Genomic DNA, 24,166 nt, shown 5'->3' with positions numbered 1-24,166 from the left:
TTTGCTAGCAGCCTGGGCATGTAGAATGCCTGACCCAGCAGGCATTTAGAATATCTTCATCAAAACACATCAGTAATAAGGAACTTTTTTATAAACTTGGATCAATGTTATTTTTTCCTCTACTCTTTCTCTCTTATTTCTTAAATCTGAAAAATAGAGGCGCCTAGGGAACTCAGTTTAAATGTCCGACTTCTGCTCAGGTCATGATCTCACGGTTCGTGGGTTCAAGCTCCACATCGGACTCTCTACTATCAGCACATAGCCTGCTTCGGATCCTCTGTCTCCCTCTCTCGCTGTCCCTCCCCAGTTCACATGCTCTCTCTCTCAAAAATAAACATTTAAAAAGAAAATCTGAAAAATAAAAATTGACTTTAATGTATATTTTAACATTTACAAAGTGTTATTTGATGAAAATTGGCTGACGTGTGTGTATGTGTAAGGAAGAGACACAGAACTTATGTCAAAATGTTCTTAGGTTTTGATGAAGTTTATTATAAATAAACGTTCTGAAATTAGAATATACAGTATATGTATGTATGTATGTATTTCTTTGGAGGCCAAATTGACTTTTAAAGTAAAATATGATGGTATTAGTTTATACTTTTTAGAGAGGCTAGTTTTAGTTTTTAAGTTTAGTGAATCTCAGGGTAGTCCTAGGGTGACCAGAGGGTAGCTGTTGTATGTGTTAGTATGGAAATACTCTCTGAATGTTTGCTTACACAGCTGTCCCTTACTTAATTTATGTTAGCTTTCCACATTAATCTAACCATGGTTAATTTTAGTTTTTCCTATAATATTGTTTAAACACAACTGTTTATTGAAAAATAATCCAAACTTTTTTTTTCAAACTTAAGTGGCAAAACTATTTTCCTAGTTTATGCCTTTTTCTAAGCCACATCCTTGAATCTTTTTTCTAGTGTATCTTGTCTTAGTAGACCTGTAAGATCCAAAGATCCAAGTTTTTCAGCAAAGCAAGGTACTATACATATATATATATATGGCTTACATTAATTAACATGCTACCTTTCCTAAGAATTCATAAGTCTTGGAGTGCCTGGGTGGCTCAGTCGGTTAAGCATCTGACTTCAGTTCATGATCTCATAATTCGTGGGTTCTAGCCCCACATCAGGCTCTGTGCTGACAGCCCAGAGCCTGGAGCCTGCTTTGGATTCTATGTCTCCCTCTCTGTCTGCCCCTCCCCTGCTCATACTCTGTCTGCCCGTCCCCTGCTCACACTCTGTCTCTCTCTGTCTCTCAAAAATGAATAAACATAATTTTTAAAAAAAGGATTTGTAAGTCTTTGATAAGAAGAAAAAGTCAACCTTGCCATGTGTAACTGGGCATAAACCTGTCAAGCAAGTTCTTTTTAGTAAAACAAAGTTCATAAAATAGTGTTTTAGCTTTCAATAGCACTTGCCTTCATCCAGTTATAACGTCACCAGTAATTACATATTTTACAGAATACTCTTTTAAAAAGCTGTGCATTGGGATATTTTTTAGTTGGTATCACCATTGAGAGATAGGCAATTTAGTTAAAAGTGAGCATGAATTTTGAGATACAAATTGCTTACTCATTTCTGTTATTTTCTAAAACAAAGCAGCTCTATTTGAAGGTGTTTAAAACATAACTATCAAATAACTTCAAGAGCTGTTCCAGCCTTAGTGTTTTCCTTTTAAATCAGCCTCTTGTCTCTTTGGATCTGATTGTTCTGTACTTCTATAAGAATTTTGAAATCATGGGCTTTATTTAGTATTATGTGGCATATTAATGAATGTAAGGAAAAATTTTTTTTTGTTTAAATGTATGTATGGCTTAGGGGTGCCTGCTGGCTCAGTCGGTGGAGCATGTGCCTTTTGATCCGGGGGTTGTGAGTTCAAGCCCCACATTGGGTATAGAGATTAGGGAAAAAATTGAATTTTAAAAAGTTAGAAATTAATAAATATATGGCTTAGATTGTTACTTTGAAAGGGTAAGATTTTCTGTAACAACAGTTTCCAAGTTATCTGTTACATGGGTGGAAGTACAGAGATGTTGAACTAAATGAAGTCTGCATTGAACGAGACCATCAAATATTACTGTAGTGAGATAACAGTGTTCGTTATTAATACAGTTTGGGGGCATATTGTCTCAACATTTGACTTGGAAAATCATTTCAGAGCTGGCTTCTGATGAAATATTTTTCCCTTCCAGGTTTTTTCTCAAAGTTTCAGAACTATTTGATAAAACCAGAGTAAGTACTATCAGTTAACCTTTGGGAGTCTAAATCGTTGCATACAGTACTGTTTAACCTGTTATGATTGTGTTTAACTTTGTTGAGAAAGATGAGTTCTACTTCAGAAGGATGAAGAAACAGACTTAGATTTGAAAATTGTAAGTTGTTTTTCAGGAAACTCATTTTTTTTGTTGCTGTTGTTATGGCCTTTTGGTATTTGTAAAAGTTCATATTCTTGATCAGAGAACATGTTCATTACAGAGACTAGGTTTACTTTTATGAAGAATGGTCTTTTTCTGGGGCTTTGTATGCTAGATGAAAGTTTTAGATTTATTACGGTTTTACCAAGATTGCATTGCTTTTGATCCCCCTTGACACACTGGTTTAAAAGCAAGTTATATCTGTGTCCTTGGGTGACTCAACTGAGCGTCCAACTTCAGCTTAGGTCATGATCTTAGGGTTCATGAGTTTGAGCCCCACAATGGGCTGGCTTCTTTCAGCACAGAGCCCGCTTAGGATCCTCTGTCCCCATCTCCCTCTGCCCCTCCCCTGCTCACGCTCTCTCTCTCTTAAAAATAAACATTTAAAAAAAAAGTGAGTTTAACAATATGAGGCAAATACACAACTGCAAAAAAGGTTAAGTAGCAATAATGCTTTAATATTGATGTAGTCTTGATTTTCAGGGATTAGTCTTAGATACAATAATATTAAAACACTTTGATGAAGTTCAGAGAAGAGTGAAATGTTTATTATGTGTTTAATGGCACTTACCTGAGATTGGAAGTGGCTAGTCCATTGTAGAAATCTGATTTCAACGTGACTTTGTCAATTGAGTAATAGATAGTGAAGATAAGTAAAAGAAAAGGAGTTATTTTCTTACAAAGGAAACCATCATTAAATACATAAATGTTGTTGTAGTGAAGGGTCCCGAAAGCCCATTATTTCACTTTTGGTATTTGTACAAATGAGCATTTTCCAGGAAGATACAGTTGTTTCCTGTGTGTCTACATCAAAAGAATAGGGAACTATCACAGAATAGCTTTATGAGTTAGTATTTTTGCAGAAGTAAATGTCAAGATGAGATTAAACACTTTGCAAGAGATTCATTGGGAAGAACAGAGGGAGGAGCAGGATAGACATGAAGAGACTTCAGACCATAGTGCAGGTCTACACCTGGGAAAGGAGAGGGACTTGGTAGGAGGAGTTTCAGACTATAGCGCAGTCTTAAGAAAGTTTTGTCCAGATCAAAAGGGAGTCCTCAGCCAAAGTTGCTCATTAGAGGCAGTACGGCATCAGCAAGACTGGGCTAGTGCTACGGCCCCTGTGCTCTGTCATTGGGTGCAGCTGAGGCAAGGAGGGAAGGATGTATCATAACCTTGGGATGAATATTGTTCTGATCTAGAGAGATTGCAGCTGGGACTCTGAACAAACTATGCTCCTTGCAGCAAGCAGTTTCTCATGAAGGAGATCTAGATGGCACGTTGCCATAGGCACCACAGTCTTCATTTCTTTTGGTGTCTTGGTGTTGTTCTGGTTATTATTGCTGTGGCACAAACCATCCTAAAATCAATAGCTTAAAACGACAGCCATTTTATTATGCTAATGAATTCTTTGGGTCAAGAATTCACAAAAGGCAGAACAGAGGTGGCTTGCCTTTACTCCATGATGTCTGGGGCCTCAACAGGGAACATATGAAGGCTGTGGGCTAGAATCCTCTGAAGGCTCTTTAACTCAGGTGTCTGGGGGTGATACTGGCTACCAACCGAGACTTTAGCCGGGGCTATTGGCTGTAACATTTGCGTGTTGCTTTTCCATGGAGCTGCTTAGGCTTCCTCACAGTATGGTGGCTTGAAAGCAAGCATCCTGAAAAATGGGAAGTGAAAATTGCTAGTTTCATTAAGGCCTTGAAACTGGCACAGCATCACTTTTGTATTGATCAAGCAATGTTAGGGCCCAGAATCAAGGGAAGGGAATACATACATACATACCCCTACTCCTTCCTAGTGGAAGGAGAGAGGAGCCATATTTAAAAGCACCCAACTTCCATCTAACATGTTACCTAGATTTATCTAAATCAGTTTATCTAAATTTATCTAAATCAATTTTGAATATATTTTATGTCTGTGCATTTATTGTTAGGTTCATAAGTTTATTTCTCTGTAAGGGAATGTATCTTAAGCTTCAAGGTTTTTGCTAACTTTTTACTGAAATATATTTTACATATAGGAAAGAGCATATATGAGAAGTATACAGCTCAGTGAAATTTAACAAATTTAACACACCCATATAATGAACAACCACATCAAGAAATAGAACATTTAGGGGCACCTGGGTGGCTCAATCAGTTAAGCATCCAACTCTTGATTTTGGTTCAGGTCATGATCTCACGGTTCATGAGTTTGAGCCCCACATCGGGCTCCATGATGACATTGCTAAGCCTGCTTGGGATTCTCTCTACCCCCTCTATTTTGCCCCTCCCCCCTTCTGTACATGCGCACTCGCTGACTCTCTCTCTCTCAAAATAAGTAAACTTAAAAAACAAAAAAAGCATGCCCTGCCCCCCTTCAGCTGCTTTCTGAGTCACCACCTCCTGCAAGGAAAACCACTATCTTAGCTTCTAACAGCAGAGATTAATCTTATTTTCATATTTTATGTAAATGCTTCATGCAGTATGTATTCTTTTATGTCTGGTTCCATTTACTCAGCATTACATACATAAGATTCATCTGTGTTGGTTTTTTTTTTTTTTCCTTTTTCAGAAGAGGGAGAAGTACTTTTCCTTTTTTTTTTTTCTTTTCTTTTCAGTTTATTTACTTTGAAAGAGAGAGCTAGGGAGGAACAGAGAGAGGGAGAGAGAGAATCCCAAGTAGGCTCCACACTACAGCTTGGAGCCCCATGCAGAGCTCAAACTCATGAACCATGAGAAACCTGAGCCAAAATCCAGAGTCGGATGCTTAACTGACTGAGCCACGAAGGCGCCCCTGCGTTTTTTGTTTTTGTTTTTTGGTTTGGTTTTAAGTTTATTTACTGAGAGAGAGACAGAGAGAGTACGCGCGAACGAGTGCACAAGTGGGGGGAGGGGCAGAGAGCGAGGAAGAGAGAAAGAATCCCAAGCAGGCTCCATGCTACCAGCACAGTGCCCGGCTGGGGGCTCAGTCTCACAAACCATGAGATCATGATCTGAGCCAAAATGAAGAATCAAACACTTAGCTGACTGAACCACCCAGGAGCCCCGATTCATCCATGTTGTTGCATGTAGGTATAGTTCCTTCATTCCTTCATTCGTTGCTATATACCTTTCCTTGGCAAGAATATACCTAAATTTATTCATTTGTCCTACTGTTGGTAGGCATTTGGATCATTTCTAGTTTGTGGCTCTTTACAAATAGTACTTCTAAGACCATTCTTAGATAGTTTCAGCTGAAAACAAGTAGATACTTGTTCAGTATATATAACCAGGAGGGGAATTAGGGGTCTTAGGGTATCCATGTGAAAAGCTTTCATAGATCGTGCCAAACCGTTTCCCAAAGTGATTGTACCAATTTACATTCCCATCAGAATAAATGTGAGCATTGGGGTTGCTACACAGCTTGCAGTACTTGCTGTTGTCTTTTTTTAGTTATTCTGTTGGATGTGTAGGGTTTTTATTTTTAATTTTTTTAATGTTTTTTATTTTTGAAGGAGAGAGAGAGACAGGATGAGCGGGGGAGGAGCAGAGAGAGGGAGACACAGAATTCAAAGTAGGCTCCATACTGAGCTGTCAGCACAGAGCCAGACGTGGGGCTTGAACTCACAAACTGAGATCATGACCTGAGCCAAAGTTGGATGCTTAACTGACTGAGCACCCAGGTGCCCTGGATGTGTAGGGTTTTTAAATTTTAACTTTATTTCAACAGGAATTTCAGACCCACAGAAACATTGTGAGAATAGTACAAGGAATTCCTATACATGGGTCACCCAGATTTCCTAAATGTTAACATTTTCTACATTGCTTAAAGTGCTTTTTCCCCAAAATGTCCATTTCATTCTGTTTCTGCCCTTTGTGCACATCTGTCTTTTTTTAAAAGATAAGAATTAGGGGCACCTGGGTGGCTCAGTCAGTAAAACCTCCAACTCCTGATTTCAGCACAGGTCATGATCTCATGGTTCGTGGGATCGAGTCCTTTGTTGGGCTCTGCGCTGAGTGCAGAGTCTGCTTCAGGTTCCCTCCCTCTCTCTCATTCTCAAAATAAATAAATAAACATTTTTTTAAAAAGATAAGAATTTTAATATAGTCAATACAATTATCAATGATTTCCCTTGATGTCACCAAATTCTTGCTATATACATGTTCCCAGTTGCCTCAAATGGCTTTTTACAGTGGAGTTCATCTGACTTAGATTCCAACAAGGTCCCTATATTATATTTGGTTGACATAATACATCTTTATCCACTGTCTCTCCAGACTGAAGAGTTGCATCTTTTTAGTCTGACATGGCTGTTTCCTGTTTTATCCCAACTCAAACGAACCACATCTGTTTATTAGTCTGTGGTGTCTTCAGGCACATTTTGGTAATGTTTTGACTGTATTTTCTGGTTGTTCTCAGTAGGAAGATTGGTTTGTTACCTAGTCTACCATCGTCAGCCTTTAACACTTTAAAATCATGTGTACATATCATTGAAAGGAAGTAACAAGAGAAAATGTAAGTGCTGAAAGATGGTACTGAAATACAGTCTAGCTGGGAACTTGAATCAGATATTGTGTCCTTCCAAAAACTCACTAATTTCATTTGATCTCCTTTTTTCTGTTTATTTCTTGTCATAATCATGAAGAAAAGTAATAGGCTAGTAGAAAGGAGAGGGTGGGAAACTTAGGTTAAATAGGAGTGGATACTATAGATATTTATAACTTTAATTTTTTTACAGTAATTGAGAAAGAAAATGTGGGGTGTAGACTATGTGCTAATTAAATGCCTGTTTTTTTCCCCTTTTTCAGAAAATAGAAGCACGAGTGTCTGCTGATGAGGACCTCAAACTTTCTGACCTTTTAAAATATTACTTAAGGGAATCTCAAGCTGCTAAGGTAACTTACTGTTCACTGTTTTTTAAAAAGGACTGTTTTGTCACGATCTCGCGGTCCGTGAGTTCGAGCCCCGTGTCAGGCTCTGGGCTGATGGCTCGGAGCCTGGAGCCTGTTTCCGATGCTGTGTCTCCCTCTCTCTCTGCCTCTCCCCCGTTCAAGCTCTGTCTCTCTCTGTCCCAAAAATAAATAAACATTGAAAAAAAATAAAAATAAAAAGGACTGTTTTATTAAAAGCCATCTCTTTAGAAGTTAGATTTAAGGTTATTAAAAATTATTAATCTGTTGATTTTAAATTATATTCTCAAGTGTGAATTTTTTTCTCCTTTTATAAATTGTAGGTCAGGGAACCCCACATAAATGTTTCCTCTATTGGGGTGCCTGACTGGCTCAGTTGGTAGAGCATGCAACTCTAAATGTTGGGGTCATGACTTCATGCCCCGTGTTGGGCCTAGTGCTTATTTAAAAGAATAAAAACTTGGGGCACTTGGGTGGCTCAGTCAGTTATGCATCCGGCTTTGGCTCAGGTCATGATCTTGTGGTTCATGAGTTCGAGCCCCACATTAGGCTCTGCGCTGACAGCTTGGAGCCTGGAACCTGCCTCGGATTCTGTGTCTCCCTTTCTCTCTGTCCTTCCCCAGCTTGTGCACGCATGTGCTCTCTCACTCTGTCTCTCAAAAAGTAAACATTTTTAAAAAAATTATTAAAAATAATAATAAAATTAAAAAATAACTAAAAATAATGTTTCCTCTATAAGCTTCTGATACAGTATAGATTAGAATTTTTTTTTTTTTAATGAATTTGGCATAGTCATTCAGGTAAAATGCCTACAAAACAAAAAGTAAACCCCGTAGCTAAAGGAGTCATAATTTGGTCTATATATATCTTTTGGGGGTAAATGAGCTCTAAAATCAGAATGTGTTTTATTTTAAGGCGACTCAAATTTCCTTTTTTTTTGAGAGTGAAGAGGGGGAGTAGGGGCAGAGAGAGAGGAAGACTGAGAATCCCAGCAGGCTCTGCACTGTCAGTGCAGAGACCGACCTGGGGCTCAAACCCACCAACCGCAAGATCATGACCTCAGCCAAAATCAAGAGTCGATCACTCAACCAACTGAGCCACCCAGGGAACCCAAATTTCCTTTGGAAGTCTATGTATGTGCAAGACTAAAACTCTTACTATCCAAAAAATGTTTAACAGAAACAACTGAAAAAAGCACTGAAAACTTAGTGGCTCAGATATTCCAAATTTTGTGTTAATTTATGAATCGGTATGTATTGTACAGAAAATTCCCATGTGTTCAGTGGTGATTTGAACACCACATTTTCATTCCTTATCAAATTATAAATAGGCCTTGGGGCACCTGGCTGGCTTAGTTTATAGCACATGTGACTCTTGATCTCAGGGTCTCGAGTTCAAGCCCCACATTGGGTGTAGAGATTACTTAAAACATAAAATCATTAGTGGTGCCTGGGTGGCTCAGTTGAATAAGTGTCTGACTCTTGTATTTGGCTCAGGTCATGAACCCACTGTTCATGAGCTCAAGCCCCACATCAGTCTCCACGATGATAGTGTGGAGCCTACTTGGGATTTTCTCTCTCCTCCTCTGTATCTGCCCCACCCACTCTTGTTCTCTCTCCCAAAACAAATAAACTTAAAAAAAAAAATTAATAAGTAAGGGGCACCTGGGTGGCTTATTCGGTTAGGTATCCAACTTTGGCTCAGGTTATGGTCTCATGGTTTGTGGATTCGAGCCCCGCATCGGGCTCTGAGCTGACGGCTCAGAGCATGGAGCCTACTTCAGATTCTGTCTCCCTTTCTCTCTGCCCTCCCCCGCTTCTGCTCTGTCTCTGTCTCTCTCAAAAGTGAATAAACCTTTTTAAAAATTGTTTTCAATAATTAATTCATTAAATCTTTGTAAAATAAAACCACAGCGTGATACCACTTCACACCACCAGGTGGCTTTAATCAAAAAGATAAGCGTTGCCAAGGATGTGGAGAAATTGGGACACTCATACAGCGTCTGCAGAAATGTAAAATGGCGCAGCCGCTTTGGAAAACAGTCTGGCAGTTTCTCAAAAGGTTGAACGTAGAATTACCGAGTGACCCAGCAATTCCACCCCTAAGTAATGAGATAGAAAGAGAAAGGAAGACATGTTCACACACAGACTTATACACGAATGTTCATAACAGCATCATTCATAATAGGCAGAGTGTGGAAACAAACAAATGTCTCTCCACTGGTGAACGGACACATCCATGTGGTGTGTCTGTCCTTACGGCGAAACATTATTTAGCAGTCAAGAGGAATGAAGTACTGATTCAGTTATAACATGAATGAACTCGAAACTTTACGCTGTGTGAAGAAAGCCAGACAGAAAAGGCCACATATGCCGTGATTCCATTTTTTTTTTCATGGCACGCCCAGAATAGGCAAATCTATAGAGACAGAAAGCAGATCAACGGTTGTCTAGGGTTGGGGGGTGGCAAGGAGGAAATGAAGAATGACTGCTGATGGATGTGGGGTTTCTTTTTGATCGACAAAAATGCTCCAAAATTGATGGTGGCGATGGTTATACAACTCTGCCAGCACACTAAAAACCCGTGAATTGTGCACTTGGAACGAGGTGTCTGTGTGTGAATTACATCTCCATAAAGCTGTTATAAAGACCATTTGGAGGGTGACTGGCATGTGATCTTCATGGCGTAAGCGTTAGCTCTGATGATGATGGGGGCAGTGGGGTGGTGGTGGTTGCCCGTAACTGTTGGAAACACGCAGCGTGTCTTACTGTGAAGCATTCTGTTGTATAGGATCTCCTCTATCGAAGATCTAGGTCACTAGTGGATTATGAAAATGCTAACAAAGCACTGGATAAAGCAAGAGCGAAAAATAAAGATGTTCTTCAGGCTGAGACATCCCAACAATTATGTTGTCAGAAATTTGAAAAAATATCTGAATCTGCAAAACAAGGTACTGTTATATTAACCTTTAATTATACGGTATACCTTCAACTATTATGTGAATTAAAGAGTTAATCCTAATTTCTTTTGTTCACAGAACTTATAGATTTTAAGACGAGAAGAGTTGCCGCATTCAGAAAAAATTTAGTGGAACTGGCAGAGTTAGAACTGAAGCATGCAAAGGTTAGTGTCATAGTCAAGGTTTAATAGTTTACGTGACTTATAATTTAGAAATGAGTCAGTCTTGGGGCACCTGGGTCCTCACGATTGGTGAGTTTCAAGTCCCACGTTAGGCTGTGCGGGGGGGGGGGGGGCCCCTTCAGATCCTCTGTCCCCGGTCTGTGCCCTTCCCCCGCCAAAAGTAAAAAATAAACATTAAAAAGAAAAGGGAGGGAGGGAGGGAGGGAGGGAGGGAGAGAGAGAGAGAGAAAGATAGAAAGAAAGAAAGAAAGAAAGAAAGAAAGAAAAGAAAGAAATGAATGAATGAATGAACGAATGAATGAATTATGGGGTGCCTGGCCGGCTCGTTCGGTGGAGCATGTGACCCTTGATCTCCTGGATGTGAGTTTGAGCCCCACGTTGGGTGTTGGGTGTAGAGATTACTTAAAAAAAAAAAGAAAGAGAGGAAGGCAGGGAGGAAGGAAGGAGTCAGTTATGGAATTGATAATAATCCTTTAATGACAGTTTCTTTCTGGAGGGATATTGGAAGAACCATTCCTGGATTAGAATGAATTATAATTGGAATGCTAATTTTTGAAGATCATTTTAGTACTTCAAAATAATTTAATGTTAGTAAATAAATATCCTTCGCCCAGCGTTTTTTATAGTGTTTGTTTCCTCCAGATTCAGCCCTTTCTTGTAGTTAAGATAAAGCTTGGCCCAAGCCTTCTAATAAGGTTAGAACTAGAGAATCTTAGAATTGCGAGCGAACTTAAAGATCATCTAATTCAAGCAAGAATAATACGTACAGTTTCTCTAAGCGGTCAGCTCTGCAAGACCCTAGTACCTAATATGGAAACCAGTATCATTTGTGACTGCTTAAAAAAGATAAATCTATCTTTAATAAAAACTTCTTTAAAAATTTAATATTTGCTGGCTTCAATCAGAAGGACTGAAAGTAAAAATATATTCAAAATTCCCCAAATTAGAAGTGTTAAAGAAATGTAAATAAACTTGTTAGTGTTGTTTTTTTTTTTAAATATATTTATAGTATTTACGCTTTGAAAGTCATTAAAAAGCTTGAAACTCCACTAAGACGTCCGGGACACTCCATAACGCACAGAAATCCGCTTCTGTGTCACTTTGACAAATTGGTCAGAGTTTCGTCACGTGAAATAAGAAAGATAAATTTGACGGATGCCTGGGTGGCTCTGTCGTTTGAGGGTCCGACTCTTGGTTTCGGTCAGGTCATGGTCTCACAGTTTGTCAGCTGGAGGAGCCCTGCGTCCAACTCTGCGTGGAGTCTGCTTGGGGTTCTCTCTCTCCCTGCCCCTCCCCGCTCGTGCGCTCGCTCGCTCGCTCGCTCTCTCTCTCTCTCTCAAACTCTCAAAATAAATGGGTTGGCTTTAAAAAAAGAAAGAAAAATGAATTTAATTTCTCCCACAGAAACATTTGGATATATTACCCTCAAATATTTGAATATTTTCTCTCCTACAAGCTAGACATCTTTGAGCTAAATATATTTTATCCCATACATTTCAATAAGCTTTTTATATTATTACACTAGGTCATTGCTGTTTTCAAATATTGCATGCCGGGGCCCCTTGGTGGCTCAGTTGGGTAGGCCTCTGTCTTTGGCTCAGGTCACGATCTCACGAGCTCACGATCTCACAGTCGGTGAGTTCGAGCCCGACGTCGGGCTCTGTGCTGACAGCTCAGAGCCTGGAATTGCTTCGGATTCTGTGTCTCCCTCTTTTCTCTCTCTGCCCCTCCCCTGCTCATGCTCTGTCTCTCTCCGTCTCTATGTCTGTCTCTCTCTTTCTCAAAAAAAATAAATAAGTACATAAACATTAAAATTTTTTTTCAATATTGCACCCAGAAATGGAAACACCTTTCCCACACGTGGACTTATTATTGTACACGTTTCTCCTCACGGCAGTTTTTTTTGTTTTTTTTTTTAATTTTTTTTTTCAACGTTTATTTATTTTTGGGACAGAGAGAGACAGAGCATGAACGGGGGAGGGGCAGAGAGAGAGGGAGACACAGAATCGGAAACAGGCTCCAGGCTCTGAGCCATCAGCCCAGAGCCTGACGCGGGGCTCAAACTCATGGACCGCGAGCTCGTGACCTGGCTGAAGTCGGACGCTTAACCGACTGCGCCACCCAGGCGCCCCTCACGGCAGTTTTAGAGGCATAAGGGTTTTTTTGTGTTTTTTTCTTTTTTTTCTTTTTCTTTTTGCTTGTCGTATAAGGGTTTGGTTTTTTTGTTTTTTGGTTCTTTTGTGTTTTGTCTTGTTTTGTTTAGCGCCATCTTACACCAGCTTGATTTGGCTCATAATCACACATCTTCTCCCTGTTCTCCTCCTCCTTCTTGGTCTGTTTTCGAGCCTCCAACCTATAGTTGTGTGTTTAATTCTTTGTAGGAATAGTTTTCATTTTTGTGGTAAAAAACGCATAAATGTACCGTCTTACCCACTTTTAAAGTGTACGGTTCAGCCTTGTTAAGTATATTCACATGGTCGTGCAACAGGTCTCTAGAACTTTTTCATGTACTGAGCGTTTAATTTTTAAAATGAAGTTGCAGGCCACGGTTATGTCTGTCAAATTGTAGCTTGCTAGTTTTGAGCCCAGCGTGAGATCTTTTGGAAACTTCGATTTGATCATATAGTAGTTGACTAGGAGAGTGGTGATTACTCCCAAGTGATGGACATTTGTAGTTTGTATGACCTTCCCTTTTATGTCGTCATCTAAGTTTTACTTTAAAAGATTGATCGGGACCAAAGGAGTCAACATTGGTTCATCTAACCGGATAAGTGCACGGTACCCAAAAAGGCTGAATTTTTAGTTCCCTCCCTTTCTTTCTATACTAATTGATATTAAGTTATTAATGAGTATTCTTTGGTGATGGCTATTTGGGTAGCTAGGAATTCACCTATTTATACTATCATCAACCGTTTCCATTTTATCTGTGATGGATACAAGATGTATCCAATTCCTCATTACAATGAAGCTATATGTTGAGGATTTCCTGGTCTAATCACCCTCTCAAAAGAAAATATTTCGATAAGGTTGGCACGATTTATTGTTACTGCACCCGTGTTGGTTTCTAATGTTCACTATGTTTCTTCTTTGTAAGGAGGTTACAAAATCTCTTCAGGATTTTGTTAACAGGTTTAAGGAAGGATTAGCAGATTACAGCCTGTCTGTTTTTGTGTAGCCTGTGAGCCAAGAATGGCGTTGGTTTTTTGAGAGGGAGAGAGAGATAGAGCACGAGCAGGGAAGGGGCAGAGAGAGAGAGAGAGAGAGAGAGAGAGAGAGAAAGAACACCATGCAGGCTCCTCACTGTCAGCGTGAAGCCCGATGCAGGGCTTGAACTCCCTAACCGCCAGACCATGACCTGAGCCGAAACCCAAGAGTCAGACACCTACCCGAAAGAGCCACCCAGGTGTCCCGGGGAGAGAGTATGTTAAGCAGGCTCCACGCCCAGTGCAGAATCCCAGGCGGGGCTGATCTCACGACCAACCGTGAGATCATGACCTGAGCCGAAATCGAGAGTCGGACGACGCTTGACCGACTGAGCCACCCAGGTGCCCCTCAGTGGTTCTTTGAAAAAAGGCCAAAGAATAGTATTTCGTGACACGTGATAATTACGTGACATTTAGATTTCATCTGTAAGTGAAGTTTTACTGGAATACAGCCAAGCTCGTTCCTTTGTGCTCCGTCTCTGGTTGCTTTCATGCTACTACAGCAAAACAGAGACCACATGTCTCTCAAAGTCTAAAACGTTGACTACGTGTTTAAGCCCTTTACAGAAAGTTTGCTGACCCTTACTATGTAGATGGTTGTCAGCCTCTGGTTTCCAGATTTCTGTGCTTTTCAGGTCCTTTCTGAAATGTGTTCTCTGATGGGTCTTCTGCTCCAGTGGCTCTCTCAACGAGAGGCAGTTTTGCCTCCCGGGAGACATTTAGCAATTTCTGGAGACATGTCTGGTAGTCACAACGGAGGATGGGTGGGTTTACGACCGGTATGTAGGGCGCAGAGGGCAGGAATGCTGCTAAACTTTTGACAGGGCACAGGAGAGTCCCCATTATTAGAAAGGATTCGACAGCCCCAAATACGTCAAGTGTGCCGAGACTGAGGGACACTGAGACTGGATGGCTCAGTCGGTGGAGCGTGCAACTGGTGTTCTCAGGGTTGTAGGTCCGAGCCCCACGTCGGGTGTAGAGATGACTTTAAAAATAAAATCGTTCAGGGGCGCCTGGGTGGCTCAGTCAGTCAAGCATCCGCCTCTTGACCTACCTAAGAAAATGACAATAAATTTTAAAAATAATGATAAAATAAAATCTTCTTTTAAATGGGGGGTAGGGTGGGTGGTGCCTGGCTGGCTCGTCGGAAGAGCGTGTGACTCTCGATCTCGGAGTCGCCAGTTCAAGCCCCACGTTGGGGGTAGAGAGATTACTTTAATAAACAAAACTTGGGGCGCCTGGGTGGCTCAGTCAGTGAAGCGTCTGACTCTTGGTTTCCGTTCGTGTCATGATCTCACGGGTTTGTGAGTTCGAGCCCCGTGTCCAGCTCTGCACTGATAACCGTGGAGCGTGCTTGGGATTCTCTCCCCCCGCCCCCCTCTCTGTCTCTCTCTCAAAAATAAAATAAAATAAACATTTAAAAAAAATAATAAATAAAGCTTAAAAAAAAGAAAAAAACGCCGAGGTTGAGAAACCCTGCCCTCTCGTCTGAGGTTTCTTGATGATTTTGCAAATCTGAACAAAGTCCCATTTTGGTCCCAGAATCCATAGAAGTCATTCCAAAGAGATTAGACATTGGTTAAATTTACATCCAGATGGTTTAAAACTACTTTGGATTTCACTCGTTATAACCGGGATATGTCTTGCCATGTATTGGAACCTGGTTATAACAGAAAATTAGGTCATTTGGTCACTTTTGTGTCCTTGAAGATAGTCTCAGATACTTTATTAATGAAGCATAGAATGTATGATAAAGGCAGTGAAAAAAAAAAAAAAAGGTGATGCTACTGCTGCCTATGAGGGCGTGGAGTCCTCGTGCCTGGTGGGTAAGTGTGGACCAGGGCACACCCTTCTGGAGGGCGTTGGCAGTGTGTCAAGTGCAGGATGTGTATCCTTGGACTTCGTCCCACTGGAGGGATATACCTTTAAGAAGATCATGTCGGAAATACAGACAGGCTCAGAATCCATCGTTCTACTGGCACAACATGGACAGTTACTGGGGCACTTGAAATTCTTAAATGTTTATGTTCCCCCAATTTCAGGCGCTCAGTAAAGTTGCAAGAAAAGTACAAAGAATCCCTGGATAGTTGTCACTAGGGTCCTCAAATGTGCATATTGTCATGTTCGCTCTGTCCTCCCCTCCCCCTCTTCCTCCCTCCCTCTTTACTTTTCCTCTTTACACAGTACACACACACCCCACACCCCTACCCTTATACATACCTGTTTTTGTCTTAAACCATTTAGGTTGCAGCTAGGAAGCCTCTTGGCTCTTAAACACTTCAGTGTCGATTTCCTAACACCAAATAATTCTCTTGAGTACTTGGAGCAATTACAAAGATCAGGAAATTACTATGGATACAGTACCATTATCTAATCCACAGACTTTTATGCCACCAGTTGTCTAATAATGAATAATGTCTTTAGTGGCAAAAGGATCCTCAAGATAATACATGACATTTGGCGCACAGGTCTTTTTATTTATTTTTTAAGTTTATGTATTTATTTTGAGAGAGCGAGCGAGAGAGAGCGCGAGCGCACACGTGGGAGAAGGGGAGAGGCAGAGCGAGCGAGCGAGCGAGAGAGCGAGAGCGAGAGCGAGAGAGAGAGAGAGAAAGAGGGAGAATCCCAAGGCAGGCTCCAGCGCTGTCAACGCAGAGCCCCGGGCGCAGGGTGGGGTGGGGGAGGGCTCCAACTCACGAAACCGAGACCGTGAGATTGTGACCTGAGCAGAAACCGAGAGTCGGACACTTAACCGACAGAGCCACCCGGGCGTGACTTTTCGTTTTTCTTGGGATGAGCTCTACACCCGCTGTAGGGCTTGAATTCACGACCCCCAGGATCGAGAGAGTCGAGAGTCGCGCGCTCTACCAACTGGGCCAGCCAGGTGCCCTCCCCGCCCCGCACCCCCCGCACGTGTCGTTTTAGACTTCCTGAACCCGGAAAGTTCCTGAGTCTTTGTATTTCATAACATTGGACACTGAAAAGCACAGGTCTATAAAATGTCCCTCGCTTTGGGTTCGTCTAGTTATTGAGTTTAGATTCCCCACCTGTGGCGGGAATCGCCCAGAAGTGGTGCTCGGACCTTCTCGTTGTTGCATCCTTTCAGGAGGTACGTGCCGTCGATGAGTTGCCTCGCTGGCAGTGTCTGACTTTGATCATTTGGCTCAAGTGATGATGTCTGCAGGTTTCTCAGTGGCCAAGTTACTATTTAACACTTTGAAATGAAGAAGTATTCTGCGGGGAGATCCTTGGGACTGTGTAAATACCCCATCGCTTACCCAGCACTGTCCCACCGAATTTTGTGTGATGATGGAAGTGTCCTGTCATCAGCACTGTCTGGTACGGTAGCCACTAAGTAGCCACACGTGGCCGTCAAACGCCTACACTTGAAATGTGGGTGGTGCAACTGAGAAACTGAGTTTTTATTTAACTACTATTAACAGAAATTTAAATTTTCCATCGCCGCGCGTACCTAATGGCTACGGTATTGGCATTTCAGCCTTATGCTCAAAGCCACCGTTCATGACTTTTGCCTCCGTCGATTATTGCGGTGGCTGCCAGACGGTCACTTTTCTAATCCCATCGTTTTAGTTGGCTTTCTACTTACTGGAAGGAAGAGGTTTTCCTTTACCCCGTGTATTTATCGGTGTCATCCACATATGCTTACATTTGTCCGGACACGTGTCTAAATTTGGATGCCAGCGCCCATGTTTTACAAATGGGTACGTAGGCCTGTCTGAATGTTACAGAATGCCGTTGTACGGGAACTTACGGCTATGTGTATAAAAACTGGTATCACTCACTACTTTAGTCCTGAAAGCGTACGTTATAATTTAATATGCCTCTACCCTGATACACAGATTTTAACGGCTAGAGGAAAGGGATAAGAACCGGCCTTGCAAAACGTCCGGTAGTTTGACTTGGACACACAGGGCATGTTTCATCCCTCGTTAGAATCATGCCGAGTGATTCAACACCATAATACTGATCTAGACGGAAATGCCCTGAAGAAATCTGGTGTGTGGAAAACCTTGCACGTGAAACAAAGGATACGGTTTTATGTCTTTAAACCCGTACGTGTGTGGATAGTGAGTAGCTGTTTCCGGAGTTCTGTTGTCTTAATAAAGGTGGCGTTAGTTACGGGATTCCCAGCGCTGTTATATTTTCACTGCAACTCTTCCAGGCTGTCTGCACTTCATGATTTATTTTTCCTTCCTTTTTAGGGTAACCTACAGTTGCTGCAGAACTGCTTGGCAGTGTTAAATGGAGACACATAAGCCACACTCCGCCTTTGGTTAAAAAGGGCTGCCTTCCTTCAGATTTTATTTTTGTTTTCTTAATGAGATTAGGCATTTACTGCTCACTGGAAACAAAAGAAACAGCTGACCAAGTGCATCTACTCTCCTTTTTTTCTGAGAAGCGATGGAGCGGTGCCGTCCACGGGTTTTGCGGGTCCGTCCGTCCGTCTGTGTGGTGGAACGCTGCCCTCCTGCAGCTCCCCGTGTGCTCCCTGGGACGGTTGTCCATCACCGTGCGCTCCTCCTCTTCCGAAGCCCAGCGTTCAGTCCTTTTTTAAGTAGCCTCTGTAACGGTCTTTATTTTCTGAATAGCGTTCCTTATGGCTGCCAATCTTATTTCCCTTTAAGTAATTTCTGATGTTTAACCCTTTCAAAGATGCATTGTTCAGACAAGATAAAGGTTGCCATTACCTTGTGTTTTCTTTTGGTGTTTTTGTTATGTTTTGTTTTGTTTTGTTTTTTTAAAAACATTGTATGCCACCTTAGTTCATCCATGTATCCTGGTAAAAGCATCTTAATCAGACTTATTTTTAATTAATGAACATTTCTTAGAAGTTTTGGGACAGACTTTATGTAATCTTTGTAAGTATGATTTCTGATGAAAAGCGACTGCATTAGTATGTTTGCCTTAAACTTGTAGACTAAACCGACTATTGTCAAATAAACCGTGGTAACAGTGATAGTTTTTAACTCTGTGGTCATTGTATCACTCTAAAATTTGGAGTAGCTATAATCAATCTACTCCTTCGTTATGCTTTACAGTGCAGGTCTTCTGTCTTTTTTCTCTGAAAATGGCATGTTGAACCAGGTTCACCAATCCCCTTACGAAAGAATGAACTGCTTCTCTGTGTGCTCTCAGCCTTTCCTAGAAGATGGAATTGGGCAGAGGCAGGTTCGAAACAGCTGTTTCTAAAATACAGGAGGCAGACAGAATGGTCCGTCTGTGATGGTTTCCTGAATTCCATCCCTAGCCGGGCCAGTTAACCCTGAGACACGCCATCGAGCCACTTGATAGTTCTACTAGTGTACGGATTGGTATGGAGAGAGAAAGAGTGCTGTAAGGAACAGCCCTCGTGGGGGGGGGGGGGGGGGGGGGGGGTGGAGATTGGAATATTTGGAATGGAAGGCTCCAAAAAGGGTACTAGTTACAATACAAATACGATTGGCCTTTTTAATGTGAATTATCGCCACGTCATTTCTAATTTAAAATTCGATTGTGTGGTTTGGTTTTTTTCACTGTCTAACTTTTCTTCCAGTTGGAAACCACAGGTATTTGGGTTGGTCACCTTGTAGGTGGGTTCCTCGTTTACATTTTCCCCACCCCTGGTCTAGGTCTTCTGCGTAGTCACCATGATCCCAGCCTTGCTCTCCGGCATGTTCTCTTGCCTTACTGGTGTGCTGGTTCACGTTTCTCTCTTTCACTGGCGTTGTTCCCTGGTTATTCCCTGATGTCGTTTGTACTACCCCCCCCCCCCCCCCCCCCCCCCGTTTGCTTGAGAAATCTGTGTCTTTGGTCTTCCTGTCTGTCCCCTTCACTGGTGAGAAGACGCCCACGCGATGCTCACCAGTGGATAAACGGGACAGAGAGCCCTGGCTTCGGGACTCGGGTGCAGTCCCTTCGCCGTCTGCCCTCGTGGCCTAGGCAGGTTTGGTTCGCTTGACCTCTGTCTGCCTCAGTTTCTCTACTACAAAGGACATACTGACCTACCTACCTCACAGGGGTGTTGTGAGGATAAATAAACATTGGTACAGTGCTTTGAAAACGTGACGGTGCTGTGTAAATGCTAAGAAACAGCAAGTACGGGGCAAAAGGCAGTAATACAGTGTCGCACCTATCCATCCGCTAATCTGCTTGTTTGTACCAAGGGGGCCTTATTCCGGGCAAGGGTAGGAGAGTGGTAGGTACATCCCTTGGTCCCTGGTTTACATGTTTACGGTGTCTGTTGGGGTGGGGGTAGAGTGGAAGCAGCAAGTTACATATTAGTGTGGGGCAGGGTGCTTAACAAAAACACACATAAATGAGTTGACCGCACTATCCAAGGAAGGACCTTGTCACAAAACACACAAAGAAGGTGAAGAATGTAGGTTACTCCCTCAAGGGCATACTTTAGGAAAGATGCTACTTTGTACCTCCAGAACAATGGAAGTATTCCGCAGCTCAGCTGCTGGTTCGCCGTAAAACCAAACCAAACCAAAAACTGGTTTCAATACTCTCGTGGTGTGGCATTTACGAAACATTTAGGGACCATCTTGTGCCTGGGGGACACAAAGGAGAAAGAGGAAGACGCCCACTAACAGAGACAAAGCCCTGCACTGGGTAGTAGTACAGGGTTTCTCCCACAGAGTGTCTTTACTGCACGTTCTGAGGGGAAGAGAGTGACGCGAGCAGTAGGAATGAACGACCCAGGAGGAATGAAGGTGGCGGGGTCGGTGGCAGTGAAGGTGGAGGATGGTAAAGAAAGGAAATTGCGAAAGAAAGTGGGGGTCCCCGGGCCGCTAAGGCCCGTGAGGCTTAAAGACTGGGCGAGTTTCTCCTCTGCCCCTAGTTTGGGAAAGCGCCTACAACACAGATTCCGTGGTGAACTGCTACAGAAGTTGAGCTCAAACAGACCTTTTTGAAGTGAGGCACTACGCACAAGTTAACAGAGCAGGGTGGTGGATTTCAAGGAGACACTGCTGGGGGGGGGGGGGGGGGGGGCGGGGGACGAGGTGTCGCAGGACGTACAAAGAAAAGAAAACGACCACGAAGCGCAGACGTACTTCTGCGCCGTCTCCTGGCCCCCCGCAAGCCCTGACGTGCTCGCCTATCACCACGTTCTCAGGCGACCGGAAAAATCTTCTCCGTGCTGCCGCAGGACGCGGGCTACAATTGGCGGAAAACGAGGCAAAGAAAAGCGAAACAAAGCCAAGCAAAAGCGGAGAAGCGCGCTTCTACTACTTTCCTGCAGGATTGTTTGGGGCGTCCCGGGACGCGTATACTACGAGAAATAACGCCACAGCAACAGCGCGGCCGTACTGTTGGTGCGAGGCTGAGGCACACAACCCCACGTCGCCGCGTAGCTAAACCCAAACTCTTTCATTCAGACTACGAGAAGCCAGGGGAAAGCGCGAACGCAGTCCCCCACTACCACAAATTATGCAGTCGAGTTTCCCACATTTGGGGAAATCGCAGGGGTCAGCACATCCGGAGTGCAATGGATAAGCCTCGCCCTGGGAAAACCACCTTCGTGATCATGGTATCTCCCCTGCCAGGTAAGTATGAGTTGCTCGCCCCGCCTCGACCCACACCCTCGCGCTCGCCACGCTTCTTACACACGGTCACTTGCCCCACGCGGCTTCCGCGCCCCGGATGCCCGCAGCCCCCCTCAGCTCCAACCTCTCCCGTCCGCAAAACAACCTCGGGCGCCTTTGCCTAGCCCCCACGCGGGACGTGCGCGCCCAGGCGGTCCGGGACCGGCAGCCTCTGCGCGCTTGTTCATCTACATACGCCACGCCTTGTCGCGCGCTTCCCCGCGTCGCGGCTCCAGCTCTGGGACAACGGATGTGCTAGTGTCCCGGCAGACCGCCGGTGCCTGGAGCGAAGGATGGGGGGAGGGCGGCGAGGAGTCGGGACCGGAGGGGAGACCCGAGAAGACGGGGTCCCGCGGCGTCCAGAAGCTGCAGGCCCCACCCAGGCGGTGGGTTAAGTCTCCCCTTCCTTGCAACGAAAATTACATGCAATGCGCAACAGAGAATCAACTCAACCTTAAATACTAAGAGTTTTGTCACCAATTTAACACGAAATTGTCTTAATCCTCAGTATGACCTTTCGGATTACGTAGTAACCTAATCTTGCGACAACGAAAAGAAAATTTGAACAGAGGGCGTCAGTCAGGACAAGGCGTCCATTCTCAAGAGTAGATGTGTGGGCTGGGGAGGGGCGTCCAATGGTCTCCGAAAATCAAATGAACGGAAATATCACGTTTTCATCCTGTGGGCTTCGGCTGCCTCTTTCAGCCTGCCCGGATTTGTCTTTTCCTCTTCTGTACAAGAAGATTCTTTCCGGAGATCGAGTGGAGGTAAAGGTAAATATCCTCTTCAGATAGGAGCAAAATGATTGAAGTGTTGTGTGTTCCTGGGTGATCGGGTCCCTGGAGCAAAGCAAGGCAAGAGACAGGACTAGAGATTATTGGGTCAGCAAAGACTTCTCTGAGGTTCTAGCAGCATCAAGATCCGAGTTAACGTGTTGTACGTCCTTTTACTTTACTTTTCTTTTCTTTTGTTTTTTAATTTATTTTGAGAGAGAGCGCGGGAGGACGGGGCGAGAGCAGGGGAGAGGGAGAATCCCAAGCAGGCTCCGTGCTGTCAGCGGGGAGCCCCACGCGCACCGAGCCCCCTCTCCGCCCCCTCCCCGCCCCCAACCGTGAGATCATGACCAAGGCTCGTTCCCTTAAGGGACTGAGCACCCAGGTGGCCCACGTTTTGGATTGTTAGTTGTTTCAGGAAGTTTCCTTTCTTAGGGTGTACTACTCCTCAAAACAAACAAATGGTTCTCTTCCCTAACCCCAGGAGAATTATCAAAACCAAGAAATGAACATTGATACAATCTTACTACTCTACAGACGTTATTCCCTTTTCCATCAATTGTCCCAATAATGTCCTTTAGAGCAAAGGAAAATTCAAAATCATGTGTTGCATTCAGTTGTCATGTCTCTTTATCTGAAATAGTTCCCAGGTAGTTCTTTGCATTTCATGATGCAGGCCTTTTTTGAACGCTACGGGCCAGTCATTTTGGAGACCGTCCTTCAGTTTTTGAGTTGTCCTGGCTTCCCTCGCAAGTACATTTTTGTACTTGCATTTTTGACACGAAGGCTACGTAAATGATACCGTGTCTGTTATGGGTTGGTTTGTGTCCCTCCAAAAAAATATGTTGAAGTCCTAAGTCCTGGTACCTAGGACTGTGACCTTCTTTGGAAATCTGATCTTTGCAGATACAGTCGGGTGAAGGTGAGGTCACTCGAGCGGGCCCTGATCCAATGTGACTGTTTTCCTTACGCGAGGAAGACGGCAACGTGAAGAGACTCGCTGACAGAACACCATGCGATGGCAGAAGCAGAGAGTGTAGTGATGTAGCCGCAAGCGAGCCAAGGCTTGGCTTGTCACCACCGGGAGCTGGGGAGTAACGGGGGACGATTCCACTCAGAGCCTCAGAGAGAGAGTATGGCCCTGCTGGCACCTTGCTTTTGGACCTCTAGCTTCCAGAACTGTGAGAGAAGACACTTCTGTTTTTTTAAGCCACCCAGTTGGTGGTATTTTATTATGACAGACCTAGCAGATGTATACAGGCCTCCTCTGGGCACCACGTTTGGAGGCACGTGAAGGCAGTTTGTTCTATTACTGGTGGGGTTAACATCGACTACTTAGTGAAGGAGGTGTATCGGTTACCCGTCTCTGTGTAACAGATTGCCGTAAAACTTAGCGATTGGAAATAATGACCGTTTCACTTGCTCACAATTCTGTGGATCAGCGATTCTGGCTGGGTTCCACCGGGCAGTTCTGCCGGTCTCAAGCGGGATCGCTGGAGCCGCGGCGGCCAGCCTGCAGGTCACCTGGGGCCTAGTCGGTCTAGGGGACTTCGGCAGACACGGTTCACGTTCACTCCGGCGATGTCATCCTCCAACGGGCTAACCCAGGCTTCTTCTCATGGTGGCCTCAGGACAGGCAAGTGAGGGCCAGTCTTAGTGAGCAAGTGATTTTCAACCTTCTGCTTGCATCCCATTTACTAATGTCCCATTAGCCAAAGCAAGTCACATAGCGAAGGCCAAAGTCAGTAGGCTGGGGTGTTGCAGAAGCACCTGGGTACTGGGGCCAGCACTGCAACTGTCGGCCACTGGAGGTGTTCATCAAGTTTTCCCTTTGTAATTATTAAGTGATTTGTATGGAGATAATTTGAGGATATGTGAATATCCTGTTTAACACAACAGTTTTTAGCATCCACTGATGGCTCTTGCGTTATGATTGCCAAATGTCCATTTTCTAATGCCATCATTCATTCTTCAGTTATCAGCTGGCATCGTAAGGTAGGACTTTCCCTCCTTCCCTGTGTGCTAACGATACGAACTCATGGTTGTTATTTTGTTCAGTTGTTTGTAACCCAAAACTGTTTTGAAATTTATTTTGATGTTCTAATGTTCTCAGATCGGGCCTATAAAAACCCCTTCAGGGTGCCTACGGTGTCCTTCGGACATGTCCATA

The 24,166-nt window shown here is 43.5% G+C and overlaps 1 protein-coding gene and 1 non-coding gene across 2 annotated transcripts in view; one reads left to right on the top strand and one right to left on the bottom strand.

The window, feature by feature from the left end:
• Window positions 1-19,700, top strand: part of SNX6 (sorting nexin 6) — a 62,244-nt gene extending 42,544 nt beyond the window's left edge. Inside the window, exons 10-14 of the mRNA XM_047862685.1 lie at window positions 2,192-2,231; window positions 7,189-7,275; window positions 10,081-10,240; window positions 10,328-10,413; window positions 17,858-19,700. Of these exons, the coding sequence (XP_047718641.1) occupies window positions 2,192-2,231; window positions 7,189-7,275; window positions 10,081-10,240; window positions 10,328-10,413; window positions 17,858-17,911 (427 nt within the window). The 3' untranslated portion in view covers window positions 17,912-19,700. The remainder of the gene's footprint in view (window positions 1-2,191; window positions 2,232-7,188; window positions 7,276-10,080; window positions 10,241-10,327; window positions 10,414-17,857) is intronic.
• Window positions 19,701-21,028: 1,328 nt separating this feature from the next.
• LOC125169217 (U1 spliceosomal RNA) lies at window positions 21,029-21,192 on the bottom strand. Its single transcript, XR_007153536.1, has one exon. It is a non-coding gene; the product is annotated as a U1 spliceosomal RNA (small nuclear RNA).
• Window positions 21,193-24,166: the final 2,974 nt, after the last annotated feature.

The sequence above is a fragment of the Prionailurus viverrinus genome, chromosome B3 (genome assembly GCF_022837055.1).
Source record: "Prionailurus viverrinus isolate Anna chromosome B3, UM_Priviv_1.0, whole genome shotgun sequence".
NCBI lineage: Eukaryota > Metazoa > Chordata > Mammalia > Carnivora > Felidae > Prionailurus > Prionailurus viverrinus.
The sequence above is the reverse complement of the archived record's forward strand: the minus strand, read 5'-3'. Positions and strand labels throughout refer to the sequence as shown.